The sequence below is a fragment of the Lissotriton vulgaris genome, chromosome 6, assembly GCF_964263255.1.
Source record: "Lissotriton vulgaris chromosome 6, aLisVul1.2, whole genome shotgun sequence".
Classification (NCBI taxonomy): Eukaryota; Metazoa; Chordata; class Amphibia; order Caudata; family Salamandridae; genus Lissotriton; species Lissotriton vulgaris.
Genome location: NC_141694.1, coordinates 735694039 through 735706777, shown reverse-complemented (window position 1 = coordinate 735706777; position 12739 = coordinate 735694039). Strand labels below are relative to the sequence as shown.

The window sequence follows — 12739 nt, the reverse complement described above, 5'->3', positions numbered from 1 at the left end:
TCGTAAATGATTCTATGTCTTTGTTACATTCCTCGATTTTCTTTATGGCTTCATCTATATTGCCTATTTTTTTGAGCTTGGTTTCTAATTCTTCTACTTCGGACCTTACTTCTGCGGCTAATTCTTTCGCGGTCTCAACGATGAGCATCATAAGGTCCCTTGAACATCTACTGGCAATTCTGCTCCATTTATCAAGAAAGGCCTTGTAGTGGACAAATAGACCAGGGATGTTTCTCACCCCGAGTCCCATGGGGATGATGCCTAGCCTGAGATAGGCCAGCATGAATTCCCCATGTGCTTCAATTCTTTTTAATTTCTTTTTAAGGTCTAGTAGTTTTTTGGTGTCATCGTTATGTAGATTAGAATTCGAGGTAGAGGCACCAAACGTTAATCCATTGGAGGAATTCATGGAGAGTTTCTCTCCCATCGGTCCAGATAAAGAAGATATCGTCAATGTATCTGGACCAATGGGAGATAGACTCAAAAAAAGGGGCAACTTCATTGTGGATAAATTCTTTTCTCAAATGCTGCCATGAAGATGTTGGCTACGGAAGGGGCTACTGATGCCCCCATGCTTACACCCTTGATCTGACGTTTGGTTGCCAAATTCGAAAACATTCTCTGTCAATACAAAGAGCGATTCAAACACGCCTAAATGAACACCGTTCGGCGATAAGGACTAAAAAAACTGCATGCCCAATGGTCAAACATTTTTTAGATAAAGGACACAATGCTGACGATTTCAAATGGAGGATTTTAGAGAAAATCCATGTTCCAGACACAAAAGGAGGCATGTCTATCCGAAAAAAACGAGAAGTTTTCTGGATTTTTGTCTTTAACACCTTCAGACAAGGCCTAAACAGCGAAATCCCGTGGGAACACGCAATCCTTTAAGGAAAACCCCAACTATCAGCCATACACATATATGTCTACATGAGCAATAGACAGTGTATTGCAAACTTAGATACCTGAGTTAAACATGAGGTCCTATATTCACCACTCCTATAGGAATCTCCCACATAGATTAACTACCTTATTCCTCCCCAAATAAAAGCACATACTGAATAAATTATAATTTGAATTTCAAATAATAAATACTGAGAGAGAAATAATTCAATTTAATTACCATGGCCTCAATAGGTATCTCTATATAAAAATTAACTTTCACAATTATCTCTTTCCTTGAATGAACCTACTATCTCTAATGGAAAGTGGTTCCGCTTTAATGCTAATTTCTAATACTATTGACACGTCGAATATATACTCCACGCTAAATTATCCAGTTTTACACTTCAAATTGCTTGAACCGTAACTGTCCCGTATATGCTAAAAATGTACTATATTTTCTAATTTGTTATAAAACTAGCAAATCTAGTAGACATCTTCTACAATGAGCTACGTCTGACCCCCTATTGTTGACGCCCAGAATGGGAGCTCACATTAGGATTTTGCCAAAATGTAAACAGTGTTGTGCTCCGTACACAGTAGAGCAACCAATCGCGAGTGCCGACTGTGGATACACCCAATCAAATACAAGTTTTCAAAACTCCGCTTCCTCTGAAATAGAACTCCGCATTTTCGCGCCCTAGAAAAACGAAAGGCGAAGAAACGACAGGTGTGAGCAATTTAGAGCAATTAGCATGTATATATATACTAGCGCAGTGAAACAGGTAACGGACCATTACTTTTTCCCACGCTTGCCGTTTATCGAGACGTACCAACCCGCCACCGGACGTAGGGAGCCCTGCCGACCATCTTCAGGTAAGACTTCCACCACAAGCACCTAAAAATAGATTATTGGAAAGAAGCAATAGTATACCATACTATCTTCCTTCTAGTTATACTCTCCTTTTTATTTATTTTCTAACTCGTAGGCAGGGAGATCTTTTAACCCTACTCGCTACACACCTAAGGACTAAGAACCTCCTTAAGTCCCTGAGACCCGAAAAAGACAAGTACCCATCTTTTTAGGTAAGAGAAATTGGTAACAATAGAGGGAACTCAATCACCGCTAAGTAAATATTATACATTCGATCCCTGAGTATAATCTTTATGTACTTTTTTTAGGTTATCAGAACTGTACCAAAAATGCATCAACAATAGACCAGCCATCAAATTGGAAGTTTTTTGACAAAATCTTAAAAGAACTAGATATATTCTAGTAGGTAAGATTAATACCACTAACCTATACACTGTGGATAATTTTGATCGATTAAAGAATCATAGCTTCTTCTCTTAGAAAAGAGATAAATAATAAATAAAACACTATACATTCCATTATCTCTCTTCTCCCTACTGTGATAAAAATCAGAAATCTAGAATATCCAGGAACGAATTTTATCCAGGATCCATCCACATAAAAGGGTTCCGGTTGGCGGGCTTAACTACTTAATTACCAATACAATCAGGTAAAAACAACGCCAAATACTTGCTTTCTTTTGATAGCTATAAATAAGTATTAAACATTTATGATATTGTCCTCTTTCTCTTCAGCTTTAATTTATCTGACATCGAAAGAATTCTAACAAGAAAATGAAAATCTATTTTTAAACAACTCCTTGCTAAAAATTACCCATTAGTAAGTATCAGATCAACTCGCACTAACCTATTTTTTGCCACGATACATTGATATACCATTGACTAAATTAACAACAAATGCCTATTTATGGTGTGAACTTGATTAAGGTTACTTAAGTCTTTCTGATCACCTATTGAAACTCTAATAAAGACCATCACAGACTGTTTCTATGATAGATGAAACTTCATGGAAAAAAGGAAAAATATCTCTATATAAATGCTCATCAATGGCATTTACTCTTCCACTATTTGGAAAATACTTTTTCGTCCTCAAGCAGACAGACTAAATTCCGCAAGGAAATGACAAGACATATGTAAATCAATAAGTTGCTTTTTATCATTCTACAGCTGCTATAAACTTAAATTCTTTGTTTTTTTTAAAAATGTCTAGAAACTCATTTTTAATTTGTGATTTGGAATCGATATAATTCTATGTTCTATATGCATCTTCACCTTATAGATATTGTGTGGCTGCTCCAGGAAGAAGGCGCTGGCCGCCGAAACGCGCGTAGAGACCGAATTTTCATGCCACCAACCCCCATTTTTTACTGTTTGTTAATTTAATAATGTGTAAATTATATACTGTGACTTTTTAACTGCTATTTGATGTCATATAAATTACCTTTTTTAATTGTGTTAATTGTTTAATAAAAACTTATGTTTTAGCCAGCTGTAGTTTACTCTTATATATTTTTGATCTATATGTGACTTTTTATTGTCAAATTGCCTAGGTTGTTACTTTTCAATTAAGAACCTAGACATGAAAGCCCACATCAAATCAATGGCAAAAAGTGCACGTTTTCACCTGAACTATCTTAGAAAAGTGAAACCATTTATCACCACATCGGACCTTAAACTGGCAGTTCAGTCCCTAGTCATATCAAGGATTGAATATAGCTGTACAACATTAACAGGTCTTTCAAAAATATCCACAGCACCACTAAAAGCCTACCTCAATGCGGCCGCAAGACTCATTACAAGCTCAAGAAAATATGACCACATCTCTCCACACCTGAATGCATTAAACTGGCTACCATATGAAGCCAGAATTCAACTAAAACTGGCATGTATTACCCACAAAGCGCTCCACTACAAAACACCAATGTACCTAGCCCAGAACATTGAATTATCAGGTGGAAGCAGAACATCCCGGAATGCCAGAGACCTGTTGTTGAAACCTCCCATCTTTCAGAAGAAGAAAACATATGACAGAGCATTCTCCGGAGCGACCCCCAGAATCTGGAACTCACTCCCTCCAAACATTAGAAAAATCCCAAACAGATCAACTTTCAAAAGGGAGGCAAAGATATTCCTGATGAGCAAGTTCCTTCCCTAAACAATGATTGATCACCATCTACATCGTGATCAATAACGAATATAAGGGCAAACTCACCAGTTAGCGGCGAACTAATGGATGTTTTTGTAATATTGTTGATAGTAATGATATGAAGGCACACATCGGAACCTTTTGTATAATACTACTGTTATACCTTGTACACCTAATTGATCCTAATTGTTATCGTAGAAACTGATACGAAAGAAACGTACCGGAACCTTATGTATATTACTGCTGTACCTGCTGTTCTCTAAAAGATCTACATCATGCAACTGTGAAGAGCTCTGATACCTTTGAGTCATGGCCATGCTATATAAAACTCTATAAATAAAATAAGTAAAATAAAATGCCACCCTGGTTTAGACCCAGCTATATCCAAATCAGTCTTGACCCTGTGTCTCATAGGAACAGTCCAGACGGAACTGCCAAGCCAGGTCCTCCCTGGACCAGAAACATGCATCCTGGGACCGGTTTCAGGGTATGTCACTCTTCTTCAGCCAGGCTAGCCCAGATCTCTGTACTGGGGTGAATGTATGACATTGTTCTGCATTCTTTCCATCATTGTTCTTTTTGCATTTGTCACCCTGAGTGGGACTGGTATGCCCAGGCGCATGTCCCGTGCTCTCCATTCCACTGGAATCAAGCTATCCTGGATGCTTTTTTCCAGTCCACGGAAGACCTGGCCTGGCAGTTCGGGCTCGACTGTTCCCATTGGGTGCAGGATCAAGACTGATTTGCATATGGCTGGGTCCAAACTGGAATGGCATGGTGAGCAAAAAAACAATGGATTTAAGCCCAGATCTCTGTACTGGGGTGAATGTATGACATTGTTCTGCGTTCTGTACATCAATTGTTCTTTTTGAAAATGTCAAAGTGGCTGCTATTACTTGTGAAAATGTTCATCCTTTTCTTCCAAGTGAAGGAGAATCTCTTCTGCGCTTTCCGCCGACGGGGCTCCCCTGATCTTTTCCTTGACACTCTGCAGCAACTGTCGGAGCATTGACTGGACCACCGCTTCATCTTCTCCAGAGAACTGCGACATTTTCCTAAAAGAGAGAGAAATAACATCAGTGCACAGCTCCTTATTTTTAAAATGTCTTATGACAGCAAAAAACATCAACTTGCAGTCAAAGATGTTAAGGAATTCCAGAAATCCCTGCAGTATTTTAACTCGAGAAACCCGCTTTTTAACATCTACAAAATGAAACAAACTATTGTGGCATTTTAACACACAGGGTACAGTTAGCAAATCACAAGTCTTTATAAAAACGTAGAAGGTATTCTTAAAAAAACAATGTATGCTTAGTAAATACAATACAAAATTCAATGCACTAAAATTCTCAGGGAATGAAAAAGAGATCAGATCATAAAAAAATGAACAAATTTAGGATAAAAAATATTCTAGGCAGCACAGTTAAAAAATGCTGTTGTTTTGATCAGTAAAAAAAAATGTTTAAAAGATTTAGACAAGCAACGTAAAATATGGCATCTGGTCAATATTCTGTGTATGTGCCTCAGCAGTTACAACTTCATGTATCAAACGTGCTTTTACTGATTTATCACGGATCCTAGCCGAAGTGTTTGAAAGAAGTCCAGATCATTACAGAGCATGAATAATTTCCTCAATCCTTCTTCAAAGGTGTTTATGTTGAAAGAGTGGTGATATATGTTTAATGCTTTACTCGAGACAGTGCACAGAAGCATCCCCAACCCATTAACAGCTACATTATTGATCTTAACTTCAAACAGCCGCAAAAATAGGGACACATTTGAGTTACAATTTCGACACAGATTCTCACCTGTCTACAGGCTTCTAATTGTAGCAATCTGCTGGTAAATTGTGGGTAAATAACATATGCAAGGTGAAACAGATTTTCAAATGCATTTTTTTGTAACGTTTGATAAACTTGTGCTAGAAACCACTGCTTTCATGAAGTTGGAAGAATTTATGGCAGAAGATGGTTCAAGCAGGAATGATTTGATGCTGCAAATTAATTCAGGCCACCTCGATTCTCACAGTAGCAGCTTATAAGCCACACATGAAACAGACTGGGCAATTCTTTCATAAATGTGAATAGCACAAAAGGGAGCGTATAGCAGGCTCACATATCTTTTTACGTTCCAAACATTATGAACCCAGTGTTCTGTTTCAAAAGAACCATGTTTTGCCTCATAACAAGTAAATAAGTAGATACCACCCTATATGCTGATAGGACAGATTTAGGGGCATATGTACCAAAGCAATTTTGCAGTCACAATCGGGCCATTACAGGCCACAAATATGCTTTTTCATATGTACAAAACACAAATTGTGATTCGGCAACATGTTACCAAATCGCAATTTGTGTTCAGTGATTTGTTATTTAGGACGTCTCTTCCTAATATTGAATGGCAGTGAAAATTTGAATATTTTACAACCAAATTACAGTCGCAAAACATTCATTTTTACCCACACCTCAAGGATGGTGGTAACCATTCGCAATGGGAAAGGTCATCAGGGGACCCCTACTCCTTTGTGAATGTTGAAACACATATTTTTTTTACAGCAGCCAGTAGTCCAAGGGGCACAACCCTTGCCTGCTACAGTAATCTGTGAGACTCCACATAACTAACACAGAAAAAAGTCAGAATCTTTGAAGAGGCCCCTTGAGAAGTTGGGCGCCATCTTGAGTGAGGCAGTCGGGGAGAGCGCTCTAGTCGCGCCCTACTCCCACCCTCCTATCTCCCTACATAATGTGCATAGCATCCAGACGGCGCAGCGGGCTGGCGCAGCGGGCGCGCCGGATACGCGCCGAACCGCGCCTAAGCCAAGCCCGTCTGCGCCCGTCCGCGCTAAGACCACGCCAGGCGCAGGACACGCTGCTTCTACTTCCCCTGTACTCAGGAACGACTCTTCTGAGCTGCTGTCTATGCGCCCCTCCTTACCTAGTCCTTCCTGCTGTGTGCATTCCTTTTCTGACCACCTGTGTGGCCCCTACACCTGTCGTCCGTGTGGTTGGTCATCTTCCAGCCTCGCCAGCCCCATTACCCCTCCTCCCCCTCGTCCTCGGCATAAGACAAACTTCTTTAACGGTGGCCTTATTAATGCCAGATCCTTAGCTCGACATGGACAAGACATCCATGACCTTATTACAACAGCCAATCTTGATGCCTTGTTCATTACCGAATCTTGGTTGCATGATGCTTCAAATCCCGATCTTGCCACCGCTCTCCCCCCTGATTACACCATCTTCAGGCGAGATAGACCCATTGGTCGGGGAGGCGGATTGGCCATCATGGTAAAAAAAGCACTCAAGTGCCATACATTTGATCTGGCTTCCTTCAAGGACTGTGAATCCCTGGGATTTGTAATCCAAACTAGTTCCTCCTCTGCCTTTTCTGGAGCACTCGTCTATCGCCCCCCCGGAAATGCCACTACTTTCCTGGACTCCCTTGATGAAACTCTGGCAGCTTTTCTTACCCATTACCCTACCTTCACCCTTTTTGGAGACTTTAATCTTCATTTGGAATCCGATACTGACCCCCACACCCTTAATTTCCGCCACTCTCTTGAGATTTTCGGTCTTTCCCAATTAGTCTCCCTCCCTACCCATTGTGCCGGACACACCTTGGACGGCATTTGCACAAACTTGACTTCCCTAGATGCTTCCACCCCCGTGCCACAAATATGGACAGACCACTGCCTCATTCCCTTCTCCATCAATAACAAATCCCTGCCCCCCCCCTCCTATTAAACTCTCTCACACCTCCTTCCCTATTAATTGGAAAAAGGTAGCTGAGTACATCAAACTCAACCCACTACCGGTTGTACCCCCCCCTTCCATCACGGGTGACGCCTCATTAGACTCCACAAATTTCCACCTGTGGATTGAGAGAGTAATCTCTGCTAATGCAAAATCCGTCATCCAAAAACCTGTCCGAGGCAAAAAGAAACCTAATGCCCCCTGGTACACTCCGGCCCTCGCTGACTGCCACCTTAAGTGTAGGCTTTTGGAGAGAGAATGGAGAAAAACCTACGACCCAACGTCCAGATCCATTTACATTCTCCAGAGAAAGCAATATCTCTCAAATATAAAAAAAGCAAAAAAGGCATTCTTCACTCAAGCAATAGACTCTGCTAAACAGAAACAACAAACGATTTTCAATATCGTAAAATCTTTTACTCATCCCAAAGCACTGGCACTTGAAATCCCCCCCTCGCAAGCCCTCTGTGATCAAATTGCTGATTTCTTTGAGGAGAAAATTAATAATATCCACAAGGACTTCCCCCCTGCACCTATTCTTACCCAAGAGCCTGACACAACTATTCCCTCATTAAACCAATTCAAAGCAGTTTCCCTATTGCAAACGCATAAAGCCATACTAGCCTGCAAATCAGGTGCACCCACGGATTCCTGCCCCCCAGTCATCTTGCACCATCTCGTTGAGGCCGTCAACCCTATAGTCAACGCAATTGTGAACGAATCCCTCGACTCCGGCATTGTTCCTTCTGAGTGGAAGAAGGCCACAGTCAAGCCCCTCATGAAAAAGCAAAATAAATCCCCTACTGATTTGTCTAATATGCGCCCAATCTCACTCCTCCCTGCGCTAGGCAAAATCACTGAGCAACTAGTTCATGAGGAATTAAAGAATTTTGTGGAAAATCATTGTATCCTGCACCCACAGCAATCTGGCTTCCGCTCCGGCCACTCCACAGAGACCGCTTTAATTGAGTTGTCAAATGATTTAGAAAAGGGGGTGGTGATGAACAGAGTGTCTGAGTTAAACAGACCACTCTTACCCAGTCCAAAGATCAGAGCTTGATCCATCACCGTTATTTATCTCACTGCTCCATCCCAGCTCAGAACCTGGCTATATGCAAATCAGTCTGTCCCTGGCCCAGTGCATCATGGGAACAGGGCAGACTAAACTACCAAGCCAATTCTTCACCAGAAAGGAGACAAGCTACCGGGGACCGGTTTCTGGCATTTCAGCCTTCTTCGGCCCGGCTTGCTTGAATCCTGATGGAGCAGTGAGAAAGGGACTCATGTCTGAGTATACCCTGCCACACCTATAGTGGCCAAAAACGATTTGGAAAAGGGGGTGGTGATGAACAGAGTGTCTGAGTTAAACAGACCACTCTTACCCAGTCCAAAGATCAGGGCTTGATCCATCACCGTTATTTATCTCACTGCTCCATCCCAGCTCAGAACCTGGCTATATGCAAATCAGTCTGTCCCTGGCCCAGTGCATCATGGGAACAGGGCAGACTAAACTACCAAGCCAATTCTTCACCAGAAAGGAGACAAGCTACCGGGGACCGGTTTCTGGCATTTCAGCCTTCTTCGGCCCGGCTTGCTTGAATCCTGGTGGAGCAGTGAGAAAGGGACTCATGTCTGAGTATACCCTGCCACACCTATAGTGGCCAAAAACGATTTGGAAAAGGGGGTGGTGATGAACAGAGTGTCTGAGTTAAACAGACCACTCTTACCCAGTCCAAAGATCAGGGCTTGATCCATCACCGTTATTTATCTCACTGCTCCATCCCAGCTCAGAACCTGGCTATATGCAAATCAGTCTGTCCCTGGCCCAGTGCATCATGGGAACAGGGCAGACTAAACTACCAAGCCAATTCTTCACCAGAAAGGAGACAAGCTACCGGGGACCGGTTTCTGGCATTTCAGCCTTCTTCGGCCCGGCTTGCTTGAATCCTGATGGAGCAGTGAGAAAGGGACTCATGTCTGAGTATACCCTGCCACACCTATAGTGGCCAAAAACGATTTAGAAAAGGGGGTTGGATCTAGCCCTGATCTCTTGACTGGGTGAGAGCTTTCTGCTTAATTCTGAGACTCTGTCCCTCACCACCCCTTGTTGTAAATATTTTTGTCCACCCTAAGCGTGGAAGGGTATTCTCAGATGTGAGACCCTTGCTCATTGCACCATCAGGATTCAAGCAAACCGGGCCGAAGACGGCTGTAATGCCAGAAACCGGTCCCCGGGAGCTTGTTTCCTTCCCAGTGTAAGAATTGGCTTTTGTAGTTTGGTTTGCCCTGTTCCCATCATGCACTGGGACAGGAACAGACTAATTTGCATACAGCCAGGTTCTGAAACTGGGATGGTGCAGTGAGCTAAAAAACGGTGTTGGATCTAGCCCTGATCTCTTGACTGGGTGAGAGCTTTCTGCTTAATTCAGAGACTCTGTCCCTCACCACCCCTTGTTGTAAATATTTTTGTCCACCCTAAGCGTGGAAGGGTATTCTCAGATGTGAGACCCTTGCTCATTGCACCATCAGGATTCAAGCAAACCGGGCCGAAGACGGCTGTAATGCCAGAAACCGGTCCCCGGGAGCTTGTTTCCTTCCCAGTGTAAGAATTGGCTTTTGTAGTTTGGTTTGCCCTGTTCCCATCATGCACTGGGACAGGAACAGACTAATTTGCATACAGCCAGGTTCTGAAACTGGGATGGTGCAGTGAGCTAAAAAACGGTGTTGGATCTAGCCCTGATCTCTTGACTGGGTGAGAGCTTTCTGCTTAATTCAGAGACTCTGTCCCTCACCACCCCTTGTTGTAAATATTAATTGAGTTGTCAGACACCATCAAGTTCTTGCAGGATGAGGGCAGGCAGGCCGTCCTCATCCTGCTCGACCTAACCGCGGCTTTCGACACCATCTCACATGCTATTCTAATCAATAGGATGCGTGAGATTGGTGTCTCGGGCTCCGCACTTGCCTGGATAACCTCTTTCCTGTCCAACCGCTCTCAAACGGTCTCCTTGGGCCCCTTTCTTTCCAATGAACGATCCATCATCTCAGGGGTACCTCAGGGTTCCATCCTGAGCCCCCTCTTTTTCAATGTATATATGGCCCCCCTTCTCACACTGATCGAGTCACATGGGATTCTCGTGACATCCTACGCTGACGACACCCAGCTTGTCGTCACTATCGATAAAAGACTTCCGGATGCTGCCATCAGATTCCAAAACTGTCTGTCAGAAGTCTTTTCTTGGCTTAACCTGCATCATTTAAAATGCAACAGCGCCAAAACATAAATAATTCCCCTAGGTAAAGGCACATTCTTTTCCCCCAAAGACTGGTGGCCTCATAACTCCGAAGCACCACCATGCGCGGTTGCCTCAGCCCGCAACTTGGGCGTTCAATTTGACGCCGCCCTCAGCTTCGATGAACATGTGCGTATTACCGCAGGTCGCTGCTTCAGTCTGATCAGGCAATTAAAGAAATTTTTCAATTTTCTGCCTATCACAGCCAGGAAATCAGTCGCGGTGGCGCTTATCCTCTCCCGGCTGGATTATTGTAACGGCCTCCTAGCAGGCATCAAGAAGTCCTCTCTGAAAAAGCTGCAGAGTGTCCAACATGCAGCAGCCAGGCTTGTTTTGAAACTCCCCCATAGATCCTCAGCCTCTGCAGCCCTTAACACCCTCCATTGGCTGCCCCTCCATAAGAGAATCTTATTCAAGCTCTTAGTCACTGTATTTAAAGCTAACATGGGCTTGGGTCCATCCTACCTGACCAAGCGCTTCCAGCACTACATTTCAACCCGCTGTTTGAGGTCATCTGGCGCTAATCTCATTTCTGAACCCCGTATAAAACTAAAATCCAAGGGTGGAAAGACCTTCTCTTTTCTGGCAGCCAAGGCATGGAACCGTCTCCCCCCCAACCTTAGGCACGCTCCCTCAGAAAGCCTATTTAGGAAATTTCTGAAAACCTGGATTTATTCTCAGTCTGACTCCTCAGTTCTCGCAGCTATTTGATCCATGCCCCCCTAGACGACCTTCTGTGTGCTCAGCGCCAAGATGCTCCCTCCGGAGCTAAAGTTAGTGCTCAACAAATGCCTATAAATATCAAATATCAAATATTGCTTCGTCAACTGTAACTTTCTGACTGTGTGCCTGATGCTTGCCTTGCAGGTAAGCTTACGTTCAATACAGTACAACTGGTTGGTTATGGTGACAAACTATTGATAAATGCTATAGGCTTGATCGGTTTACTGGGAACAGTTCTGTCAGATGGCTTAGATTTGATCTCTTTATATGGGAAAGCCTGGCAAAGGAAAAATGTGTGACTTTATTGTGAAAAGCAGATGTTTACACAAATAGGGCCAGATGTAGGTAATTCCGATTTACCGACTCTTAAATACCGAATCATACCGATTCGGTATTTAAGAGTCGGTAAATCGGAAGGGGGCAGATGTAGGTAATTCGTATTTTAGAATTACCGAATCCGTATGATTCGGTATTTACCGATTCGGTTAATACCGAATCGCTATTGCCCATTGGTTCCTATCGGCCTTGAAGCCCATAGGAATCAATGGACAATACCGATTCAGTATTTACCGAATCGGTAAATTCCGAATTCTGCAAGGGTGCAGGGGGTGTCACATTGACACCCTCTAGCACCCCAAGTACAGGCTTGTGTGACATGTGACACACATACATGCCCTAAGGGCATGTCTGTGTGTCACATGGCACAGGTGTACATGCACAGATGTGCATGTATGCCTGAATTCAGTATTTTACCACCCAATTGGATTGGGTGGTAAAATACCGAATTCTGAAGGCCTGTAGCACTGTAAACAGTGCTACCTACATCTGGAATTTACCGAATCGGTCAAATTACCGATTCGGTATTTTACAGAATCGGTAAATGTACCGATTCTGTAAAATAAGGGCCCCTACATCTCAAAAACCAATTACCGGTCGGTAACGGCCGAAATCGGCCGTTACCGATTTATTTATTTATTTATTTATGACATTTATTGAGCGCGACGAATACCCTAAGGCGTCTCGGCGCTAGACCATTCAGTTTGTTTCCATATTGTGCAGATAATTTC

The 12739-nt window shown here is 43.0% G+C and overlaps 1 protein-coding gene across 1 annotated transcript in view; it reads right to left on the bottom strand.

The window, feature by feature from the left end:
• Positions 1–12739, bottom strand: part of TBC1D32 (TBC1 domain family member 32) — a 959368-nt gene that overhangs the window by 891463 nt on the left and 55166 nt on the right. The window contains exon 2 of the mRNA XM_086926728.1: positions 4801–4959. Coding sequence (XP_086782854.1) covers positions 4801–4955 — 155 coding nt within the window. The 5' untranslated portion in view covers positions 4956–4959. The remainder of the gene's footprint in view (positions 1–4800; positions 4960–12739) is intronic.